At 53.2% G+C, this 23,515-nt stretch overlaps 5 protein-coding genes across 5 annotated transcripts; 2 read left to right on the top strand and 3 right to left on the bottom strand.

Moving 5' to 3' along the window:
- Positions 1 to 767: 767 nt before the first annotated feature.
- SMAC4_01168 (uncharacterized protein) lies at positions 768 to 3,444 on the bottom strand (the record flags this gene model as incomplete). Its single annotated transcript, XM_003350226.2, has 2 exons — positions 3,166 to 3,444; positions 768 to 3,092 (listed from the first exon to the last, which is right to left on the bottom strand). Exons 1-2 carry the CDS (start codon positions 3,316 to 3,318, stop codon positions 768 to 770), a joined length of 2,478 nt encoding a protein of 825 aa, XP_003350274.1. The 5' UTR covers positions 3,319 to 3,444.
- A 600-nt stretch (positions 3,445 to 4,044) lies between these two features.
- SMAC4_01167 (uncharacterized protein) lies at positions 4,045 to 7,871 on the bottom strand (the record flags this gene model as incomplete). Its single annotated transcript, XM_003350225.2, has 1 exon — positions 4,045 to 7,871. Exon 1 carries the CDS (start codon positions 7,255 to 7,257, stop codon positions 4,045 to 4,047), a length of 3,213 nt encoding a protein of 1,070 aa, XP_003350273.2. The 5' UTR covers positions 7,258 to 7,871.
- Positions 7,872 to 9,312: 1,441 nt separating this feature from the next.
- SMAC4_01166 (uncharacterized protein) lies at positions 9,313 to 12,105 on the top strand. Its single transcript, XM_066089547.1, has 4 exons — positions 9,313 to 10,179; positions 10,515 to 10,749; positions 10,844 to 11,294; positions 11,362 to 12,105. The coding sequence occupies exons 1-4, from the start codon at positions 10,151 to 10,153 to the stop codon at positions 11,772 to 11,774; spliced, it is 1,128 nt and encodes a 375-aa protein (XP_065946596.1). The 5' UTR covers positions 9,313 to 10,150; the 3' UTR covers positions 11,775 to 12,105.
- Positions 12,106 to 12,119: 14 nt separating this feature from the next.
- SMAC4_01165 (uncharacterized protein) lies at positions 12,120 to 13,329 on the bottom strand. Its single transcript, XM_003350223.2, has 2 exons — positions 13,091 to 13,329; positions 12,120 to 13,020 (listed from the first exon to the last, which is right to left on the bottom strand). Exons 1-2 carry the CDS (start codon positions 13,246 to 13,248, stop codon positions 12,165 to 12,167), a joined length of 1,014 nt encoding a protein of 337 aa, XP_003350271.1. The 5' UTR covers positions 13,249 to 13,329; the 3' UTR covers positions 12,120 to 12,164.
- Positions 13,330 to 15,508: 2,179 nt separating this feature from the next.
- Positions 15,509 to 22,281, top strand: SMAC4_01163 (uncharacterized protein). Its single transcript, XM_003350221.2, has 2 exons — positions 15,509 to 18,039; positions 18,100 to 22,281. The coding sequence occupies exons 1-2, from the start codon at positions 16,002 to 16,004 to the stop codon at positions 21,612 to 21,614; spliced, it is 5,553 nt and encodes a 1,850-aa protein (XP_003350269.2). The 5' UTR covers positions 15,509 to 16,001; the 3' UTR covers positions 21,615 to 22,281.
- Positions 22,282 to 23,515: the final 1,234 nt, after the last annotated feature.

The raw sequence follows: 23,515 nt of genomic DNA, 5'->3' as shown, positions 1-23,515 counted from the left end.
CTCAAATGCGGGTACTTGCATCCCGTCACGGGGCCTCAGACATTGATACCTGCAGCGAGACGGCATTGAACGAGGCATGAGCCGATGGGCGTTGGTTCTTCGCAAATGGATTGCGTCGGTGACAGCGGCAACGAGTTGGAGGAAGAAGCAGGTTTCAAGGAGCGTTGAGTGGGGTAAAGACTGAGTTCCCATGCGAGTCGCAAACAGAAAAAAAAAAAAAAAAAAAAAAAAAAAAAAAAGAAGAAGAAAAAAAAAGAGACAGCTGGAAGCATTGGAAAGGGTGAATGCCATGTTTCGAACTGTCGAAAAAGCAAACCGAGGACGGCCAGGAAGAAGTAACTCTCAGTTGTAGGTAGATGATGGGAATGTCAACTTTGACCCCGCAACTTCCTGGTACTCGGTCACATCAGAGGGAGATGACTGACGAAGGCCAAAACGGAAGGATGCAGCCGTGAACGTCCGGGTTCGAGTGTGTGGGGCGCTGTTCTGTGCTGGAAGGAGCGAACGGCATGCTTCAAGATTCCATCTTGCCTCATGCAAGGTCGAAGCTTCCTGCTTGAAACTCGGTGGAATAGTTCAGCCTTGCACAGAAACCCTGAGGTCTCGACAAGGGACAAGGTGCCGTTTTTGTCAAAATACGTGATTCAGGTATCATAACAACTCTAAAACTATCTGCAAAATGCATATGTAACCATCCGTGATCGGACGAAAGAACAAAATATTTTAAACACCACAAACGATGATGATAAACCAACTCAAATTCACGATCAATCCTCCAACAAGCCAGCAGCCAAAGCCTCCAAATCCTGCAAATTATCCGGCTCATGATCCATCTCAATAACCTTCCTGCCGCCCTCCATCTTGGCCTTCTTCCTCCTCGGCCTGCCATCATCGCTGTACTCTGTATCCGAGTCATCCTTCTGGAACCACTTCTTCGCCTTCTTCTTAGGCGGTTCCCTGTTACCTTCGTCGCTATCACTGTCGTTTCCGCCCTGGCCAGCAACAGGCAAACTCCTGAGCAAAGCCAAAGGATCCTCATCCACATCGCTGTGCGTATCCAGGAGCGCCGGCTGCAGGGGACCCTTGGGGTTACTGACCTCCTCGCCCCTCTCGCGCGCCTTGGCGCGCTCCCTCTTCTCCTTCCTCCGCTGCTTGGCGAGCAGCTTATCTTCGACATCCTGCTCCTTGACCTTGCTGGTCTCGGCCTCGACGAACTTCTGCCTGAGCTCCTTGGCGTCGCCCTCATTCTGGAAGTCCTCCTCGTCCTGCAGCTGGTAGATGGGGTGGGCGTTGCCTTCGTCGTCGAACACGAGCTTCTGGCCCTTCTCCATGTACTTGAGCAGCTTCTTCTTGGACTTGAGCAGCTTCTCGCGGCGGTGCGAGTCGATGACCAGCTCCGCGTTCTTGCCCAGCTTGACCACCTTGGCCGTGCCATCGGCGTTGGTACCGGATATGGCGTTGCCGGCGGCGTCGTCGAGCGCGGCGTCGTCGTCCAGCACGCGCTTGACAGACAGGAAGTCGTCTTCTTCGTTGTCTTCGGTTTGATCTTCGCCGAGCAGCTTGCGGTAATGCGACGACAGCACGTCCTGGTTTTGACGCTCGGCCATCTTGTCGTACTTTGTCCTGACCTCCTTCTTCTTCTTGCGGATCTCGCCGTCCGAGCCCTCGGTGTCGGAACCGCTGGACATGGCGGCGCGCGAGGCGTTCTTGAGCTTCTTGATGTCCTCGCCCTTCTGGTACCTGATCTGGGGAGTACCCGGGAGACCCAAGCTGGAAGCGAAACCGTCGAGGTCGAGCTTATCGAACTTGAACACCTCCTTGTCCTTTTGGAGGTAAATCGAGCGGACATACGAGACGAACGCCTTTTGACCGAGGTATTTGAGATCGGGGGACTGGAAATTCTGCGATTGCAGCTCGTGCTTGATGCTCTTCTTCTTGTTCTCCTTGACGTGCACCTTCGCGACGTGCACCTTCTTCTGCTCGAGACGCTTGATGAAACCCTCCTCTTCGCTGGGGTCGAGGAACAAGACGGCGCGACCCTTGCTCTCGTAACGCGCCGTTCTGCCGACGCGGTGGATGTAGGTGTCGGCATCTTCGGGGCAATCGGCCTGGATGACCCAGTCGACGGCGGGGAAATCAACACCTCTGGCGACGACGTCGGTGGCGAAGAGGCAGGAGTATTTCGCGGACGTAAACCGGTTCGTGATCTCGAGACGTGCTATTTGTTTTTGGCGACCGTGCAGATGTAGTAGTGGAATACCGGGCTGCATCCTCTTGAAACTTTCGTATACGAATCTCACCTGCTTGCCGGAGGACAGGAAAACAATGATCTTGCTCTTGAGGTTCGTTCGTAGGAAGCCCCATAGTGTGTCGAGCTTCTCGGGGAGAGGTGTGACGATGTAATGCTGCTGGAGGTTGACGGGAGTCGCCGATGCCGCGGCTTCGTGGACGGAGACGTATTCGGGGTCCTTCAAACTCAACCGGGCGAGATCCGAGACACGCTTACTTTGTGTTGCGCTGAACAGGAGGGTTTGTCTGCTCTTGGGAAGATGCTCAACGAGAGCGTCAACGGCCTGCTGGAAACCCATATCCATGATGCGATCGGCCTCATCGAGAACGAGGATCTGGAGGTTGTCGACATCAAAACCGGCCGTTTGGTCGAGATGTTGCAGCATACGACCGGGTGTGCAAACGAGGATATTCATGCGACTAAGACGTTCCGCCTCTTCCTTCAAGCTCTTTCCTCCAATGACCAAGCCTGCCGAAAAGCTGTGGTTGCGACCAATTTTCCTCAACACTTCAAATATTTGGACGGCCAATTCACGGGTCGGGCTGATGATAAGAGCACCGAGGCCATCGAGCTCGGTCCATCGTGCACGGTAAAGCTTCTCGAGAACTGGAACAAGGAAGGCGAGGGTCTTGCCGCTACCCGTTCTAGCAGCGCCGAGAATGTCTTGTCCCTTCAGCGCAAGGGGAATGGCGGCTTTTTGGACATCGGTCATGATCTCGAAATGGGATGCGCGCAGTCCGGAGGCGGTCGGTTCGCAAAGGGGAAGATCGGTGAAGTTCTTGATGTCGGCGGATTTGGGGTCCTAGTAGGTCAAAAGCAAGAGAGTCAGAACGGTGTGCCATCGTATAGCGGACGAAGCGGTCATTAGGACATACAAGTTCGTCAATCCTATTTTGGAGTGTCTCGAGGTTCTCCAAGTCTCGTTTCCTCTTCAACGTCTTCAGTTCGGCCTTGTTGGCTTTGGGCTTCTCCTTCTCAGCGGCGGCCTTGCCCTTGCCAGCGCGGCCTTTGGGGCCTCCTGGAGCCATGGTGGTCGTGTTGTTGGACTGTCCTAAGGATTTGGCGTGATGGGTTAAACGGGGTTCTAAAGGTCGGGTCTGCTGGTCGAGCGAATGCAATTGTCTGCGGGTTGTCGCCTGTGCTGTTCAGTTCGATGCCATGGGAAAACTTTTGGCGGAGAGGAATTCTGCCAGCATGACCCACCTCATCCACTGTAAACAAGGGGATCTGCAGCAGGGATCTGGGAAGCGCGGCTCCTTCCAGGGTTAGGGTTATACGAGCGGACGAAGACAGTACGGGTCGGCAACTCCCACTTCCATGTTCTGATTTGTGCAACTGGATGTCCTTTTCCCCAAAGATGTAGCAAGGCATTTCGAGGAGCTTTGGAAATGAGATTCAGATGCTAGGTGGCTTGAGCACCCACTACTTCAGCAAGTCACATGTGTTATCTAGATGAATTACAGCAATCATTCGACCATCAACCCCACGCCTGAGCAATGAAAAAAGCCAAATATCATGACAACACCTTAAATTGAACTTTGAAAATTGAGCACAAAGACGGGTATCGCTCGCTCATACGGTTCATCCCTTAAGAACCCACAGTGAAACTAACCGACCGCCCAAAAAGAACCTCAAAGTTAAAAGCGATAAAGAAAGACCAAACGCCTTGCCCCATTCCCAGTTCCCATACTTTCCCTCACATATATAATCGACTGCTCAAGACCCCTCATCTACATAGCCATAAACAATCCTGTTTACTTCTCATACTCAAACTCCACTTCCTCACCAAACAATTGCAGCCGGTAGAAGCAAGTATGATCCTGCGCCCCGTGGTTGGTCTTGGCTCTGACCAACACCTTGTACGTCGCCGCATCCAGATCGAGCAGTTCCTCCGACAGCTTGTAGACAAACATGCCGTGGCTACCGCTGGTCTTTGCATAGTCGTACTCGAGCTCTCCGATCTTGACGTACTTCTTGTTGATCAAGGACAGTGACTTCTTGTCCTCGTCGATCCTCTTCAAGTCAGCTTCGCGCTCTCCTGGATACAGTTCGTCCATCCAAGCCAGGAGACGCTTGTTGTCATCCGCTTCCGGGTAGTACCCCCAGATTTCGATGTCCTTAGGCATGGCCCCGGGATAATTCGTCGCGTTCGGGTGGACGTGCTCGACGACGATGGCTTGCGGAATGACAAGGTTGGCCATCTCCACGGCGAGCTCGGCGCCTCTGCTAGCTGTGATGCCGGCGCACCAGCACTGGCCAACGTCATTCCAGGCAGAGAGTGCCATCATGTACTCCGCCTCCAGGCCGAATTGGTCTTTGCCTGAGATGGGCTTTGCCTTACCGAACAACTTGCTCAGATGCTTGTTGCCCGGAAGGGTTTGGGACTCGTGTGTGTAGACAGGGGATGATTCCGATAAAACGATACCAGCTTCATTGCCCAGGCCGAAATGGTTGACCTGGGTTTCGATGTAGTCGTGGTAGTTGCGCATGATGCCGTCCTTAGCGGCAGCTTCGAGGTGCGCTCGAGGGATTTCCTTCTGTACGATGTTTTTGACGAGGTTGGTGATGTCGGACTTGGAGAGACCGCCTTCAGAGTTGGAAATGGCCGCCTTGACCGTGGTGTCGATGAGTGTCTCCAACCCTTTCTTGACGGCAGCCAGTCTATCATCAATGTCCTCCTTGTGTTCTGCAATCCTCTTCGTGAGGAGCCGCGCAAACTCATCTCTGCTAATGACTGCGTCACGCGTAACCCCATCGCTTTTGTCTTTGTCTCCCGGTAGATGCTCTTTGACGACCTGCGCGACCTTCTCCCCGTTCTTGGATACCCAACGTTCCCAAGATTTGGAAACGGTACCTTCGGCAAGCTGAATAATATGCTCGTCCGATGGTCCCTTTTCGAAAAGCCCGGCTTTGACAAGGCGCGGTCGTAGTGCGTCCCAATGCTCTTCGGATATGTCACCTGCACCGTCTAGCGTAAGAACGGAGCTATCCTTGAGCATCTTATCCAGAAGAGCATGCCAGAAGTCGTCCTGAATGATGAGATCGCCATTTGGACCGCGCTTGACGTGCACCATCCGGGGGAGAAGAGTCTGGATGTTCTTAACAGCACTTTCGGTGGAAGATGACTGTTCAAGGATGTAATCCTTGAGGTCGTTGAACTGATCATCTGTCAATTGCGGATGGTTGGGAATGAATTGCCCAACGTTGCTCCTCCAGTGCTTCCAGCCATACCACCGGATGCCGCTATCCGAATCCGACGAACCATACGAAGACGCACTCAAGACAATCAGAGTGAGGAGGAGCACTGGTAGAAGGTACGTGAACAGCTTCCACATGACCCATATCGAACGGCGAACCGCACTCAGTAATCTTTGCATGGAGGTAGGAGCAGTAGTGTACGGAGGAGGTGGTGTTTCCCCGTTTGTGGTATTTGACTGTTCAGATAGCGGCCTGGATGTTCGGTTCGGTCTTGTTGCTGGTTTGGGCGACTTGCTAAAGGACGGATAGTGTTTGTCAGACATGGGTTCCGTCTCTGTGTGGAGGAATTCTTGCTGTTGATCTACTAGATCTTGAGCAAACTGTAAAGAACGGGGGGAGAGAGTCGACGCTGGCCGCCTTGCGATTCTGGGTGGTTCCGGAGGCTCTGGTGTATACTGCGCAGCCAGTCGAGCCAGTCGCATCTGTTGCTGAGCCAGTCGCCTTTCTTCCTCTAACTCTTCCCTCCTCTTTTCTGAGTCGGTGTAGACATCACTTTCCTCGACATAGCTGTTGCCGGTATCGGGTGGCACAAGTTCCCTTGTCCTCGACTTGGGTGGTGTCGAAAGCAGTTGTTTGGAAGGTAGGAGGGGTGGTCGCATGGCCTCTCGAGCTTGACGTTGCTCTTCCTTCTTACGCGCAATTTCTGCTGCATGCTTCTGGTCCGCTTGACGCTGCGCCTCTTCAGTACGCTCACGTCTTTTCTTGTCTTCGCGCTCGGCCCGTTCCAGCTCGGCCCGTTCCTCATCCTCCTCGTCGCGTGCTCTTTTCTTGGCTTCTTGTTCAGCTCGTTCCTTGGCTTCACGTGCTGCCTTTGCTTTGGCTGCTTTCACGGCCTTTTCCTTCGTGGCTCTTTCTGCCTCCTCCCTCTCTTCTTTGTCCTTCGTCTCTTTCTCCACTTGCTTTCTTTCTCTCTCCGCGGCGTCCCTCTCCGCTTTCTCCCTTGCTTTCTGTGCCCTCTCCTCTGCCCTCTGCATTTCTAATCGCTCCTCTTCTTCCTCGTCGTAGTCGTCATAATAGTCACCTTGGTTGTCGGGTTCTTCCTTCTCTTCCGGCTCCTGCTCCTCTTCCTCCTCTTCGGTTTCTTCCTCGATGGGGTCAGGGCGTCTGGGACCGGGAGTGGTGCTACCCCTACGCGCATCAAGCTCTCGACGGCGAGCCTCAGCCCTAATATTGTCGGTCCTGACAGTTTCGTGAATCTCGGCGAAGGCGGTTTCGAGATCAGTACCTGCGGCGGTTTTGTTCCTGTCTGGCTGAGCTACCAGTGAGGAGCCATAGCTGAGACTGAATCTGGTGGGCGTTTGATTCCTGACTTGCTCGACTGCAACCTTATTGCCGCGCTTTCCGAGCTTTGGTGTGGTGCCCAAATCGGAAAGGGAAGGCGAAGGTGACAATACCGACCGCCGCGTTATCCGCTTGGGAGGCATGGTTGCAGTGGACTTTTTGAGACGACTGTTGACGTCGTGAAAAACGTGATCAACGACAGACCAGTAGTTGGAATATGAACTATCCATGGTGTTAGAAGGCATTTCAGAATCCAAAATGAGAACAAGTGAGGCTATTCTTTTCCCTCTAACACAAATGATGCAGGAATGGACAGTAGATAGACGAGAAAGTTGTGCAGCTGGAAGACAAGAGGCCAAAAGGAAGAGGGGGGTACAACAATACTGAAGGTTAAAGGCGGGGGAAAGAAGGAGCCACGCTTGGAACATGTGGATGGGGCGATTCAAACTCACTTTTAAATGACAGACTAGACGTCTGAGATGCTGACCAAATAATCTGAGGACGAGTTGCCAGTGACAACAAATGGATGGGTGTGAAGAAGCTGGGCCGTATTGCAGAGCCGTGGAGATGGCTCTTTGGCTTCTTTTTGTGAGGCTGCCGCTGCAGTCCGGATTGCTTGGGTGAGCGTCGTCCTCACCAGTCCAGACAAGCCGCTGGTAGGTCTGTATCGGAGGTCGATCTTCGGGTGGTTGCGATATGAGATATGCGCCGCCGACTGCGACTGAATGGCAACCGGACTTTTTGCGATTTGCGAGGCGCGTAACACGTGGCACCCTCCAATCAAGGTGAAACTAGTGAAAAGCCCTACGGATGCCCAAAGTGATCACTGGATATCGTTGGTCAATTGCGCCAGCAGATCCGACGCGAGGGAGACCCGAAAAGTAGCCCAACCTCCCAAGCTGAATTAGGTGAGAAGTCAGGTACGAGGTCGGGTCCTCGGCGATGATGTGCAGTGTTCCGTTGTTGGTTGATAGCGCGCGATGCTAGGTTGCAGTAGCAGCGATCAAAGAAGAGGGTGAGCCGAAGTCTTCTAGCGCTGGGGATCTTTTTTCTGACAGAAATTGTGGATACGCCGTTGTATTTGGGGATCAATTGACTTTTGCTTCACTTTTTCCATCGAGGTCTTCAGGTTGAAAATGGTGGTTTGTCCTGCATGAGAGTAGAGAAATGCTGAGAAGGGGGGACCCGGCGTAGAAAGTGAATCAGTAGATGACTGCTGCAGCAATGTCTCTAAGTTGCTGTAGGTAGTGATGGTCGTGATGGTTGTTGACAATGCATGCATCCATTCGCCAACGGACAAGACAAGTCGGTGGTGTCTTGTTCTGAAAACGGCCTCGTCTCTTTGTGGATGTATCTTGGGTTGACTCGAGCTGTCTTTCATGGTGAGCTGTAGCTGTCCTCCTTGCCTTTGTTAGCAGTCATTGTCCATTGAGAGCCTCTCTTTTTAAAGGTGCCTTTATAATAGCCATTCGAGACTGCTCTTGGTTGAATGTGCTGATTTATTCTTTGACGCCGTCACAATAGAAAAGTCTAAGCAAAGATTGAAGACGGGATGCGATTGAATGACAATGGATGGAAGCTCAACACTGCTGCAGTGAATGGTCTGCAGCTGCCGACGGACTGCCTGCCGCAATTGTTGAAGGGCATCACTCATCTCGCCTTGTCGCGGGCTTGTGGTCCGTGCTCTTTCAAGTGCAACTTCCTCGACTGATGTCAAAGTCCCCACTTCAGCCCAGTCGCGCGGCGCCAAGAAAATGATAGCGTCCGGGTGGAGGCTTGACGGTTGGAGTGGATAGCCCAGGAATGGCTAGATGAGTAAGCGAACTGATATGCGCTTAAGCGAGAGATATGCAGTTTCCGTTGCCGTATCGAGTCTATCTTGAATTCCCCATCTTCGGGGGGCTCAAGGATGGAATCAGGGACTTTGTTCCATGGTCCAGGGGAGCCAGGCTGTGTCGTGTTGGTTCTTGTCAGATCGTGTAGACCGAAATCTCTTGTCCTTTCTATTCCGGTATGATCGCCGTTTCTTCTCACTGCAATCTTCCCACCACGGGTCTTACGACATCGAAGATGGGATGAACCCGGGGCAATTGGGGCTCAATCAGCCGCTCCAAGTTTCCATTCTCCAACACCTCCAAGTTCTCTAACGGGCGCAGCAGAGACGATCCAAATTGCACGTTCCACCAGGAAACCTTGGAATGTGTTGCTTGCGCTCCCGTCGACCATCATTTGATATCACTGTGTGTCGTTTACTTGCTACCCCATTTCTAGTTTCCGAAGCTGATATCCGAAGTGCGGAGTGCAGAAATCTTCTAGCTTCCTGGGCTCTAGGGTACGTTTGTTCCAAGACTTTGAAAAAGAATGGGGAAAAGGATTTAGGCTATAGTCAGCCAAAGGCCCGATTTGGATTCTTGACTTTTTGTCACATGCATAACAACAGCAACTATAATCCATCTTGAGAAGATGAAATCGTGAATGCAAATCGACAATACGTGTAGAACACAGCAGGGGAAGCCTGCCCTGGACAAGTCTCTCAAGCGAATGGGGTCGCCGTGGTCTGGTACCCCAAATTTCAAAACCTTACCGTTGCATGTCACGACATTCGACAAAACATCCAAGGCTGCACCCGTACTAGAACCCGCAACCCGTCGCAGGGTGCTGTGCAGGGTAACGTGGGTAACTTCTGGGGGCAACAGACAACGGACGGGATGGCAAACTCTCCTCAGACGGCAGTCTCATCTCAATTCCTCTCATCCCATCCGGGCCATCGACAAGCACCACCACACTGTCCTACTTGCGTGGTTCCCTGTTGTTTCATGTTCGCCCCACGGCAAACTACGGTTTAGCGAAATTCGTCAATCGTCATTTCATGACCAGACCCGTCCCGTATCCCATCGCAGGATTACACCAGGATTTGATAGTGCAGGCAGTCGCCCAGCCCGGACCCATCCCGGTCCATCACGGTCCATCACAGGCCTAGGAAGAACCAGGGGCAGGGGGGCCCATTCCGGACCAACAGACCCCTCGTTGCAGGCTCCAAGACCCGAGCTTAATTAACCAGTGCATGCGCTGCCCTGCCGCCGCACTCGTTCCCGTCGGTGCTTACCACTTCTACCAACCACAATTCTATCTTTAACCGGTCCTAACAAAACATCCTCTTTCCACCCTTTGTCACTCTTTTTTTTGTGTGTGTGTGTGTCTGTTTGGTTTCCTCCTTCGCGGTAGCAGCGGCAACGGCATCAACAGCAGCAGCAGCAGCAGCATCACTTCGGTTTTGAGAAAAAGACACAACCGGATATCGCCTTATCGAGAACATCCAGAATGGCTGTGGGAACAGTTCTCGTCACCGGGTAAGACCAGCCCTCTCCAGCCCTTTTCCCGCCTCCATCCAACACACCCAACGACACGAACCACCCTCTACTCCGGACGCCCAGCCCAGCTACAGCACATGCGCCAGTCATCCTTGACGATGCCGCACCGCGCTCCAATTCCGCCGCACGGGCAGCAGCTGTGTGGATCGCCTTGAATACCACAAGAAACGCCTCGACGCGCGCGCACAATTGCACCCCGCAGCCACCCATCATCATCCCCGTCATTGTCGTCGTCCAGCGTTGAGCGCATGTGGCGCGTTGCCCTTGTTATTGTTGTCGCGGCATGAGATATTGATTGTAGCTTGCTTTTGCAGTGGTACTGGCTACATCGGGTCCTTCACCACCCTCGCCCTCCTCGAGAACGGCTACGATGTCGTCATTGTCGATAGTCTCCTCAACTCGTCCCAGGCCGCCGTAGACCGCATCGAGCTTATTTGCGGCAAGCGTCCTACCTTCTACCAGGTCGACATCACAGACGAGGCCGGCCTCGACAATGTGTTTTCCAAGCACCCCGAGATCGACAGCGTTATTCACTTCGCCGCCCTCAAGGTACGTTGCATGTCTGCTGTTACCCGATGCCATGTCCGTTTTGTGTCTGCGCGGTGTGACCATTAGCTAACAATTGTCCCGTGCGGACCTGCAGGCCGTTGGCGAGTCTGGGGAAATCCCACTCGAGTACTACCGTGTCAATGTCGGCGGCAGCATCACCCTGCTCCGTTCCATGGCCAAGCACAATGTTCCCAACATTGTCTTCTCATCCTCCGCCACTGTCTATGGTGATGCCACCCGTGTCCCTGGCATGATTCCCATTCCCGAGAGCTGCCCCATTGGTCCCACCAACACATACGGTCATACCAAGGTGATGATCGAGACCGTCATTTCTGATCATATCGAGGCTGAGAGGAGGAAGGCCAAAAAGGCGGGCAAGCCCTTCGAGCAATGGAACGGCGCTCTGCTCCGCTACTTCAACCCCTGCGGTGCTCACCCCAGCGGCATCATGGGTGAGGACCCCCAGGGTGTCCCTTACAACCTCTTGCCTTTGCTTGGCAAGGTAGCGACTGGAGAAAGGGACAAACTTTTGGTCTTTGGTGACGGTGAGTAGTCCCACCTGAATGAGGCAGTCTTGAACCAGATGACAGGATGCTAAACTTTATACAACAGACTACGCCTCCAAGGATGGCACTGCGATTCGCGACTACATCCACGTCCTCGACCTTGCCAGCGGTCACCTTGCCGCCCTCAACTACCTCCGCGAGAAGAAGCCTGGTGTCAAGGCTTGGAACCTCGGTTCCGGTCGTGGCAGCACGGTGTTCGAGATGATTAAGGCCTTCAGCAAGGTTGTTGGTCGTGACCTGCCCTACCAGGTTGTCGAGAGGAGACACGGCGACGTGTTGGATCTGACTGCCAACCCCGCGCTCGCCAACGAGGAGCTCAAGTGGAAGACAAAGCTCACCCTGGAGGACGCATGCGCCGATCTATGGCGCTGGGTGGAGAATAACCCCAAGGGTTACCGACAAGATCCGCCGGCCGAGCTCTTGGAGAAGCTCAAGGCCAGCAAGGCCGCCAAGAACTAAAAAAGAGGCTCTTGGGCTCTTATGTTGCTTTCACGACCACCTTTTTTGATCATTCACACGCATCACATTCTGGCTTCTATCGTTTTGGTGCTTCTGGGTCGCATCACACTGTTATAACAATTCCCCCTTTGGTTTATTCCCCCATTTTTTCTGTTACGACTGTGTTATGATTCCTTTCGCTACGTTGGCAGGTATTGCTCAAGTTCACGACACCCCCTCGATTATACGTAATCAACCTTCATAGATAGCATCTCATAGAAGAATTCGGAGGTGAAATTCTGCATGAATTCTACATGCCAGCATGTCTCCAATGTTCTTCATTATTATACTGTCAGGTTTTATTATGGTTGTGGGAGGAAGAAAATGCAAACTAAATTATGCCAGTTTCCATCAGACCTTCAACAACAGCTTGCCCGTGGTCTTTCTTCCCTCCAAATCGCTATGCGCACGCGCGACCTCCTCGAGGGGATAAACCTCATGGACCTTGATCTTGACCTTCTCAGACTTGATCAGCTCAAACAGCTCCGTCGTCCACCTCTCCCACTCCTCCGGCGTAACAATGTACCCGAACAGAACCGGCCTCATCACCTTTACGTTCTTGGCACCCAACCGCAAGATATCCAACGGATCCACCTTCCCGGACGCATTGCCAAAGCTCACAATCAACCCCTTCCTCGCGATAATCTCCAAATCCGCATCAAACGTCGCCTTACCCACGCCGTCAAAAATCACATCCACACCCTTCCCATTCGTAATATCCTTAACCCTCTCCACCACATTCTCGCTCTTGCTATCCACGGTCCACTGCGCGCCCGAGCACCGCGCCAGCTCGCATTTCTCCTTGCCACCAGCAGTAGCAATCACCTTGGCGCCCATAACGCTCAGGATCTGCACCAGCAGTGAACCCGTGCCGCCGGCGGCGGCGTGCACCAGCGTCCACGGGCCCTCGGAGATACCCAGCTTCTGCTCGATGCCCGCTGCTTCGCGCACAAACGTCAAGGCCGTGAGACCTTGCAGGAGGGCGGCGGCGGCGGTTTCCGAGGAAATCCTTTCGGGCAAGGGGCCGACGGCGCGCGCGGCGGAGACGGTGGTGTACTGCGCGTAGGTGGCGTCGCTGAGATAAACTACGCGGTCACCCGGAGAAAAGCGGGGGGACTTGGAAGCGACGACGGTGCCGGCGGCTTCTTTGCCGGTTATCAGCGGGTAGGAGCCAGTGGAGGGGGGGTAGAGGCCTGTTCGGAAGTAGCTTTTTAAGAAAGTTAGTTTGGGGAGTTTACTGGGGTGAAAGGTGGAAGAGGGGGGTAAACAAGACATACGTATCAATATAGTTAACACCAATGTACTCGTTCTTGACCAGGACTTCGCCCTCCTTGATTTCCGGGACGGGCAGGTCGGTCTTGTACTGGAGGACGTCGACACCGCCGGGCTTTTCGATGACGACGCCGGACATGGTCTTTGGGATTTCGGACGCCATTTTGGAATCTGTCTTTTAGTGATTTTGGCTTGGGAGCTGTGATAGTTTGCGCTGGTGGTTGGTGGGTGAGATGCTGCGGTGGTGTTCGGACGGATGAACGGCGCGGGGAACTTGTGATGGTGGTGGTGGTGGTGGTGGTGGTGGTGGTGGTGTAAATGCGGGGAAGCGGGAATTCGCGGCGGCGTTGGTGTTGCGGGAAGAGAGGAACGGTTCGTGAAAGTAGTAAAAGTAGCAAACCGACGGCGACGATGGGATGAACTTGAGGGGGTCAACAAGTTTAAAAGGGGAAGAACAACAAGCCAACTAGTACTACGACTCCGGTTGTGGACCGCGATGAGTGTTGATGGTGGAGATAATGTCGGTGTTTGCCATCATCGGTTTTGAATGTCTCGAACCTTGTTGGCCCCCTTGGTTCGGGTTGGCCCCACGACGACCCTATTCTAGAACGCGAGTTTTCATCATGCGGGCAGGTATGATACCGGTAAGGCTCTCAGCTCACACTGGACTGACTCGCCGGGTGAGAACGGAGAAAGGCGGGAGTCGTATCACGTCAATCTGTTGGTTTGAACGTGATGCGATATAAAGGTAACCACCAACAACTATCCTAAAAGGGCAGACCGAATCCTCTATATCCGACCGTTTCCAAACGAATGGTTCTGCGCTCTGTTGTTGACTGAGAGTCCATGTATTGCTTCGTCTATCCAATGCCGAACCGAACCGCATTGCGATATTTCGTACTGATAAAAGATAAGAGAGGCCGATGATGTAATCGAAGACACTAGAGGTACTTGTAGGTAAATATCGCGAAGCCGATCTGGACTCCTACCCGGTGTTAGTCGGCTTCGGATTGAACATCCAATCCTCATATTGCTTGCATAAAGAACATTTCGGACATTGATTGTTCATCCTATGGTAAGACGGAGTATCGGAGGAGAGCCAATATCAAATCCGGCAACATCTCTTTGAACGAGTCGCGGTGTGTCTTGGGTCCCTTCCGTCCTTCTTGGCGCTATTGTTCGGTATCGGAATCTCGGAGTGGAGAAGCTGGAGGGGAATGGATCCGCAGCTCCCGTCCGGATTGAACGTCGCTCCCCGTCGTCCATTTCCAACAACCTCAGTTCCGTTCTTTGTTCAAACCAACAATGACGGGTATCAGGGCTTGAAGTCGTGGTATACCTAGACGAGCGTCGGCGTCTGCTCATCCAGTCCATCTCTTGGACTAACCTAATATACTTCCTCGCCGGGCAAGACAAGACCACTTTTGGCCAGTGTTGCGATTGTGATCACTAACAATATCTGTGACTTGTACAGAAAAGCCCTCAGGTCACTCTGACATTGGACGTCGGGAGGCATATATCTTGTACTGCGCTGTAGCCGGTGCAAAAGCCTGTTAGTCTCGGCCAAGTGGCCGTGGTCCTGCACTAACAATTTCCCCAGCGTTATCGTATCTGCAGTCCGCCTTGTCGTTTTCCATCCCGTTCGTCTCTTTTTTTCTCTGGCGCCCACTTCTTCAGCTCAGGCACGGATGGCTTGAAGCTTTTCATCCTATCCATCAACCAAAACTCAAACGCCACGTCTCTTCGCAAGTCGCACACCTCACATCTCATCTGTCAGCTCGTGTTGGTCTGTGATGAATGCCTACCCATCCACAAGGCATCCAATTCCAATATGCCATCTCCCAACCGTGTGCATCGGATGCTTGCGCTCTGGCCTGCACTGCGGCATCAATGCACTCGTCAATGACAGGAGAATGACAAATCTCTAAATGGATTCCCAGATTCTTTGGATGAGCGGCAACAGATCATTGATAGACAGGGGCAGTACCTGGCACTAATAGAAGGGAAGCCGTGGTCTGAGTGGACAGAGCCCCGCGGCCATGCCCAGATATTTGAGGCTGTGCCACAAAGAGCCTCGCAAGCGTTTTGTTGATCATCGACTCTTGTCACTCCCCAAGCGCGCGTCCGCCACGAGAGGGGGAAAGACTGGCCGAGATCGCCTCTACACCACGCTAGAGACCCGGTAGGGATAGGCCGCGGCTCGCGGGTACTATCTTTGGACGACGGTGGCTTTCATTCATTCAGCTGCTCTCCGCCAAAGGTGCCTGATGAACCAATATGTGCTGGCCCGCACTGGGCTAGGAGCTATAGGTCTACGGCTAGAGCTCCTCTCGTGGTGTTTCAGAATGCGCAATAGAGTAGTAGGTATTCGTGCCCAAGCATCCAAGTGGAAGTGGTGGACTGTTTGTTTTTCACAATATTTTTCCCCTTCTCAGAACATTCCCCAGAACAACTGAATACTGTATGCGATTTCCAATCCTCCCGGGCCATTCTACGTTACAGGGCATTACCTAAGCGGGCAGGCATTCGACCAACACCGCCCCGCGCACCACGTCACCGGTCCTGGATATCAACTGTTTGCCAAAGAGCGGCACGTAGACGAGGCTCAAAATCTCGTCCCTTTGTTCGACTTGAACCCTTTCTACGCCCCAGCCAAGCTATCATTCCATCGGTTCCCATCCGTGAACAGCTACATTTGCCTTGAGCGTCCGCCTGCTTACGACCGGGAAACTTCTTGCCCAGTTGGTCGCATGTTGGAGGCTCACATATAGGCCTGATTCTTTTTCCTTTGCATGGATATGCGACCTTGAACCAACCTCACCCAATTACAGCGGCACCGGGCCGATATTCCCTCCCGTGATCCGGCCGTATTCCCAAAACACCCACCTGTGAACCTTCGATCACAACCGAGTCAAAATGGCAGCTATGTCGCCCCAACGCCCACAGGATAATCGGCGGGTCCGATTACTAGAGCTCGCTGCCTCCGTTGGTGTTACAGAACTACCGCCTCTCCCGCCACTCCCTCCGATTAAATTACCTAGCCCGAGCCCACAAGACGATTTGCAAGCAGAAGAGCTTCTCCGACAACGACGAGCAGCTGAGAACCCCGAAAGTTCACAAAGTACGCTAAAACGAGCGTTCTCATCAACCAAGAAGCCATGGGAAGCCAAGGAAATCTTCGACGTCCTCGACAACCATGTCGCCTCGGGGGGTTCGCCTGCTGTCGCAAACACGCTCATCAAAAAACTGCTCGAACTTGGGGGAAATCCGAACATCAAAGCTCCCAAAGTCAGCAGATCAGGTTCCCTTCTCTCCAGAAGAAAGAGCTTGGAGACTTTGGAACGCAGTCAGATATTGCAGAGGGCAATCCAGAACCGTCAACTGGATATGATTGCCATCCTGGCCCATTACGCGGACGATCTTACCCTCGGCACAGCATTGCCCGACGCAATACGCTCCAAAGATCTTAGAATACTTGGTTTACTTTTACAACGCGGCGCAAACTCTGCTCAGTCACAGAATGCCCAGATTGAATTTCGCCAACTGTGTATCGCTGGCGGTTATCCGGACCTTGTTGGTCTGATTCTCCAGTCTTCGGGCGGGTTTTCGTCGCAATGGCTCTCCCTATGTCTCATAGACGCCGCCCGAAAGGGATGTTTGCAGACAGTCTGGAGACTGAGCAGGTCAATCGCGGATGCCGACTTCGACACAGCCACGGCTCTCAGGACAGCGATAGCACAGAGCAGAGTTGATATTGCACTGGCCATCTTGACTGGAATACAGCCACCTACACCTGGAGGGGCGGGTCTGATGGAGAGCTTCAAACAGCTTCTCGACCAGTCCATTGGTCCCAATGAGAAGCTGTTCTTCACAGAAGCGCTCATTTGCGCCGGTGCCCCTGGCGATATGGTAGCCGTCGCCTTGCAACAAGCGTGCGAAGCCGAGAATATCGACATGGTTCATCTTTTGGTCGAAAATGGAGCTTCGGTCGAGTACCAGGATGCCAAGGTACTATGTGATACCATTGCAAAAGGAAACTGCAATCTTCTTCAGCTACTGCTAAACGATCAAACGCGTTTGAATCATATCCTGGCCTCCCGGTGCGTTGGCGTGATTCCGACCACAATCAGTCCAGAAAACCGATATGCATTTCTCAACATTCTGTTGCGAAAAGGTGCCGGAGGCACTGCATTAGGCGATGCTCTCATTGCTGCTGTGAGGGCTGGAGACATGCAGTCAGTAGATCTATTACTTACGCCATACTTCCCCGAAGATACCGTTCCGGAAGGGAAGCCCCGAAAGGGCTCGCTTCAGATGAAGCACTCCCGGCATGAGGTGGCCTCCGTGGACCACTTGAATGGCATGGCTTTGAATAACGCGGCCATGATGGTGAACATAGATATGGTGAAGAAACTCCTAACAGGAAAGCCGTCCCCAACGACACTGGAACTGGTATTCCCACAGGTCAAGAAGCTGGCTGCGAACGAACGATATCTCATTACCGAGGCTTTCTTGGCCGCTGGACTTTCTGGACCCTGTCTATCCGTTGCTTTGACGGAGGCCATTGAAGAACAACACCCTAGACGAGACGATAGGTTTATTTCCCTTCTTTTACGCTACACTGAAGTCACCCACTCCGATAACGATTCTGGGATTTTGTCCTCCATTGCCGTGGGGGATGTGCCACTCTTACGCAAAATGCTCAAGAGACCACTCACAGCTCAAACGTCCGCGGCGGCTATGGTCAAAGCCATGGCGATCAATAATCAAGAAGTTCGGTACACAATCGTGGAGCTGTTGCTTCAGGCAGGCTCTGGTAGGGAAGGGGACGAAGTATCCGCGGCGCTGTCGCTGTTGCTAGCTACCCAGCCCCTTGATGTTCAGCTATTCTCTCTGCTTCTAAAGCTCAGTAATGTGGATGCCAACTTCAAAGACGGCGAGCCTGTCACTCTCGGTATGCTTGACTTAAACCCCCTTTTCTTATGAGTGATGATGTGTTTCTGACTGTTCGCAGCTGTCCGCGACCCTGATCCCGCCATCCTCGAGCTTGTTGTCCAGTACGGAAAGCCGACTCCTGAGACAGTGAATCGCGGCCTCGATGATCTCTCGAAAATGCCAACCACAGCTGCAAAGGCCGCCAAGATGTCTCTTCTCCTACGCCATAACAAACAAAAAGACCACCTGGATGTTCTTCTCTACAACGAGGTCCAGACCATCCTTCAAACACCGCTTGATACCCGCAACTATGATGTCGTCGGGACTCTTCTCTCAGCCGGTGCAGACATCAACGCCCACACCGCCGCCGCATTTTGCTGCGCCGTAAAGACCTCTAGCACACTACTGACAGACCTAATGCTGAGCTATAAGCCAACACCAGACTCCCTAGCAGCGGCCCTTCGGCATTCGCTTAACATACTGATCCCCAGTGACCGTCAAGACTTCACCCGCAAACTCGTCGAAGCCGGAGCCCCGGCTTCAGAAGTGAACAGGGCGCTGAACTACGCTTTACATGCGCACTCTTCCGACTACCAACTCATCGAAGTCTTATCAGCCTACGCCGACTCGACAGATGGCAAAGCGCTCGGTTTCGCGGTAGAGAAGCAGGATGCCCAAGCAGTGGAGTTGATCCTGGCCAAGTCCTCGCGAAAATATCCCGCGACGGTCCTCAACACCACTTTCACTCAAGGCGTCAAGCTCAAGGATCCCGAGATCTGCGCATCGCTGCTCAAAAGGGGTGTATCCGGCTCTGAAATATCTGACGCACTCATCGCAACGTCGTCCGACGGGAACCTACCGCTTGTGAATCTCTTGATGAGTCACGGCGCCAATCTCGAGCACCAAGAAGGCCAAGCGATAGTCGAAGCCTGCAAGAGCGCCGCCATCCCTGTCTTGGGCGCGCTTTTACACCCCACGGCTCAAGTCAAGAAACACACTTTGGTCAAAGGGTTCGAGGCAGCTAGCGTCAGCGTCACGGAGCTCAAGGACCGCACGGAGGTCTTTCGCATCCTTCTGGAAAGAGGAGTCGCCGGCGAGGCCGTGGACAGACAGCTCATTGCCGCAGGGACGTATGGCGACGAGGGCGAGCCTCTGGTGCGCTTGTTGCTTGCTTATGGGGCGGATCCTGACTTCAACTCTGGCGAAGCCATTTGGAACGCCACGAGGGGCGCAGCGCTGAAGAGTCTCAAGTTAATGTTGGGTGTCGAAAAGGCAAACGAGCGGCAGAAGAGGCCATCGCAAGATACCTTGCTCAAGTCGCTCAAGGCCAGCCGAAAATTGAGCCAGGAGGCAAGGTATCAAGTTACCGAATGGCTGTTTGCCGCAGGGCTGGAGCCATCGGAGGATGTGCATACTGCGTTGCATAGGGCTGTGAAGGAGGGCGAGCCTGATGTTCGCTTGATTAAGCTTTTGCTGTCGCACGGTGCTTCGCTGTTGATGAATGGGTGTGAGACGCTGATTGATGCGACTCAGTCATTTAGGGTTGATGTGCTGGAGGCTTTGTTGACGGTGGATATTCCTGGAAAGGATGTCTCGTGGACTTTTCAGCATGCCTTTACTCCAGAGACTGTTGAGACTTGGATGACGGAACAAGGCTTCCAGGTTGCGCAGATGTTGCTGGAGAAGATAGGCGCTGAGGTTGGTGGCGAGCCTTTGTTCCCGGCTTTGAATGTTGCTGTCGACCTATACGGGACTGAAAAAGATGCACTGGCGCGACAGTTCGCGACACTCCTGTTACAGCACGGGGCCAGCGTCACTTGTCAGGATGGGCTCGTACTGCAGAAGGCGGCTAAGACGGCGGATTCGGAACTCATACAGCTGATTCTGGATCAGGGTCCAGACTCTCACTCCGTTTCTATGGCTTTTCCTCATATCTTTGACGCAGATCTTTCAGAGGATGAGATTTTGTCATTGATTGAGTTTTTCATTTGCTACAATAACGAGGGAGAGAGGCTGGATGTGATGGTTCCAACTTCTCCGCCGATCCTACTCCGTGCGCTCGACAAGTATCCTCGGTCAGAGAAGCTGCTCCAGACGCTTCTGGATGCGGGTTACTACCACGATCAGCTCACTACCATGAGAGTCATGGAGGAAGGTGATGAAGAACAGGTGAATCTGCTACTCTGGGCATTGAGTCAACCTCAAAAGCGTATCAGCAGCACTCCCATAAGTCTCCTTATCGACAGAGGGGCAAAGGTCAATTTCGAGACACGAGTGTCGAAACAGACCCCGCTCATGCTGGCCATAAAACACCGACGACCAGACCTGGTCAAGGAACTTCTGCTCGCTGGTGCGGATATAGATGTTGCTGATGCTGGGGAAAACACTCCAATGTCACTAGCTACTGCGATCGGGGGTGAACTGAGCACAGAAATGATGAGGATGCTCCTGGCTGCTGGACCCTCTATGAACGACGGTTCCTTGCATAACGCCGCAAGGAAGCTCAACCTTGATGCCGTCATAATCCTGATTGAGAATGGACACGACCCCGACTTCCCCAGCATCATCCACGGCGGCCGTTCCGCGCTGGGAGAACTCTGCCTCAACGCCGCCGAAGCCGGGCCCCTTTCCTCCTCCCAAGAAAAGAAAATGGAAAAAGTCATCGCCGAACTAATCAAACAAGGCAGCGACCTCGCCGTCCCAGACAACGGCGGAAAATCCATCCTTCTCCTCGCCCTGCACTCCACCGACCCCCTCCCCATCACCCGCGCCCTCCTCAAAGCTGGCGTCTGGAAAACCATCAACAGCCCCGACCACCAATGGACCGACGGAACATACACCTACTCCCCCACGCAATACCTCCTCCGCATCCTGCCCCCAAACAGCCGCGACCGTTCCGCCCTCCTCGACCTCCTCAAGTCCTACCGCTGTCGAGACGTCTACTACGCCAACGACGGCCCGCAACCCGAGGGCGCCGTGAACCTGCCCCCCGAGCTCCTCCGTGCCGAACGCGAACGCCGCGCCCGCGCCGAGCGCATTGCCAAGGAGACGGAGGAACACCACATTGCCATCGCGCGCACCAAGGAGATTGCCACGATGCAAAACAAAATCTTCCAAGCGCGTGCCGAGCTCGAAGACTCGCGCATCCGCCGACAGCGGGACGAGGAAATAGAAGCCGTGCGCAGTCGACAGGCTGTCGAAGAGGAAGGGTTCGCGGCGGAACTCCAGCGCCGGAAAGCGGAGCGTGAAGCGAGCATGAAACATGAGCGCCAGTTGCTCGAGGCAGGCCTGACGCGCGCGAGGCTGGTGAGCGAGGCGGAGCTGGAGATGGAGGAGAGGAAGCAGGGACAGACTAAACAGTGGGAGCAGCAGAGGTTGCAGGCGGCGAAACAGCTGAGTGGGGTTAGGGTGCAGGAACGCAGGGAGATGGAGAGGATTGAGGCGGTTAGTGATGCGCGGATGGTGAAGCGGTTGGGGGAGCATAAGAAGTTGGTGGAAAGCCAGGAGAGGTTGGCGAGGAGTCTGAATGGGGCGGTGCCGAATGGTGCGAATGGGAGGAGGACGGTTGGGTACATCACTGGGGAGCTGGATTGATGTAACAGGGAGGTTCGAGGATTATGGTGGTGATGATGGTGATGGTATTTGTGGGATTGCGGTCATAATGTCGAGTTGTAAGGCATTCTTGGGGTGCGTTTATCTTGAGGGGACTTCCAGATTGGTCTGACATCTCGGGCATTGCTCCATATGCGTCGCAAAGAGTCGCAAATCCACATAAGCGTTTGGTGGTTCTTGATCACGGTATCTCGTCTGAAGTTTTGCCCCCATTTGTTTTCGTCTCTTGGCAGGAGCTTCTTTCAGAAAACGGTGAACTCTGTGGAACGTTTGGATTGAAGAATTGAGTCCACTTGGTACCTCCCCTCTAGAGGTAGGAAAATGAAGTGTTGGGATGTTGGGTTTTGCCGGTGAAGACGCTATCACTATTGAAACCACCCTGGTCTGGCTCACCTTCGAGTCAGCAGGGCTTTAGTGAAGTATCAACCGGCAAGTGCCACATGTTTTGCGAGATTTTGGGTTCACCTTGCTCACTCCCCTGGGTCGTCACTTCCCTTTTTGTCAGAAATGGTAGGTATCATGTCGCCCCAAAGATCCCAGAGATGAATGGACAATTGGAAGATGCGATGTGTTTCTGGCGCTAAAGGGTGTTATAGTGGGAAAGAGCACACGACCACCTCAAGAAGTGGAAAAAAATAAATTGACTCGGTACACCTGCCTCTGCGTGGTAAGACGTGGTCTTAAGAGAGCCTTTCTCCTTGCTCCCACCATGCCCCCAGCCATGCATTTTTTCGCTGCCTAAATGTACTTCTTCTGCTCAGGAGTTTCCTGTCTCACGCTACTTTCAACCTATCATCACCTTTCCCGTCGATACCAAGAATCCTCCTGGGTGGCCGTCCACCAGCGAGGCTTGCAACATCTACCAACTTGGTGGTGCTGCCTCGACAAGCACCACGACGTCTTCCGGACGAGAGTCGATACGCCTTTCATCTTGATATTCCGTATCGACTGTTGAGATGGTCGAGAACTCTTCCCGGGAAGTTATCTTCCTACCACTCCAGATGAATCACTCTTTGGACTTGCAAGTGGTGATGATCTCGGCTCATCTCATGAGATGAAAGGCTAGACAGCTGGAGATGTCAGGGAGCAAACAAATGTTGAGCATATGACGGAGACAAGTTCCACTTCCGCTTCTCTCGTTTCTGTCCCCGTCCCCATCATCGACGAGTATTTAAAGCTCGCCTCCCTCCTCTTAATTTTCCACTCCTTTTTCCCCTCTTGTCTTCTACCCTTAGATTCTTTTCTTCCGCTCTGATACTTCTGCCTTTTCATCACTTCTGGTCCCACTCTCAATTCATCATCATTCATCCTACTGGCAGATCATTGGTGGTATCTCTTCGAAGTAGCATCAAGTCCTCTGACCAAGAGTGACTTTCAGCTCAGCTCGGAGTTATCTTGAAGCCATTTCATGTCCAAAGGGTAATTGGTCAACCCTCTATCAGGATACTGGTGAAGATTGGACATGGGCACCTAGTTTCCCCCACTCACACCCTATTCCCAGCACGGTCACTCCTCTAATGTCTCACATCTCCTAGATCCTTCAAGCGCTTCACCTAGACTTCTGCTGTGGGCACAGCTACTGAGTGGCCATGGCTTGGGCCTTCGCCAAGGTATGCGTTTGCCCTTCGCCCCTATCGCTTCATATTCCAGCCGCTAACAGGAATAGTTTGGCAGGCATTCCACGGCTTCACAATCCCAAAGTCACTCTGTGTCTTCTCAGCCGTTCACATTTACCTTGGACCCTGACGTTCGCAGTGTTGTTGAGCGAGAACTGCCAAATATCTGGCCTTCACGGAAAGACGGTTTCCGAACATCACCTCCTCCGGCACTCTTCGAGTTTTCGTTGGTTCTTGAAAGCATGGAGCGACTTTCCGAGCCCCCAA

Source organism: Sordaria macrospora, chromosome 3, assembly GCF_033870435.1.
Source record: "Sordaria macrospora chromosome 3, complete sequence".
In the NCBI taxonomy this organism is placed as follows: domain Eukaryota; kingdom Fungi; phylum Ascomycota; class Sordariomycetes; order Sordariales; family Sordariaceae; genus Sordaria; species Sordaria macrospora.
This window is presented reverse-complemented; position numbering and strand designations above follow the sequence as displayed.

Excerpts from the sequence above, each read along its gene's own strand:
- SMAC4_01166 (XM_066089547.1), top strand. The coding sequence starts at position 10,151 with ATGGCTGTGGGAACAGTTCTCGTCACCGG. Across the intron at positions 10,750-10,843 it reads TTCACTTCGCCGCCCTCAAG|GCCGTTGGCGAGTCTGGGGA; the intron begins GTACGTTGCATG and ends GCGGACCTGCAG. Across the intron at positions 11,295-11,361 it reads ACTTTTGGTCTTTGGTGACG|ACTACGCCTCCAAGGATGGC; the intron begins GTGAGTAGTCCC and ends TTTATACAACAG.
- SMAC4_01165 (XM_003350223.2), bottom strand. The coding sequence starts at position 13,248 with ATGGCGTCCGAAATCCCAAAGACCATGTCCGGCGTCGTCATCGAAAAG. Across the intron at positions 13,021-13,090 it reads GGTGTTAACTATATTGATAC|CTACTTCCGAACAGGCCTCT; the intron begins GTATGTCTTGTT and ends TTTCTTAAAAAG.
- SMAC4_01163 (XM_003350221.2), top strand. The coding sequence starts at position 16,002 with ATGGCAGCTATGTCGCCCCAACGCCCACAGGATAATCGGCGGGTCCGA. Across the intron at positions 18,040-18,099 it reads CGGCGAGCCTGTCACTCTCG|CTGTCCGCGACCCTGATCCC; the intron begins GTATGCTTGACT and ends GACTGTTCGCAG.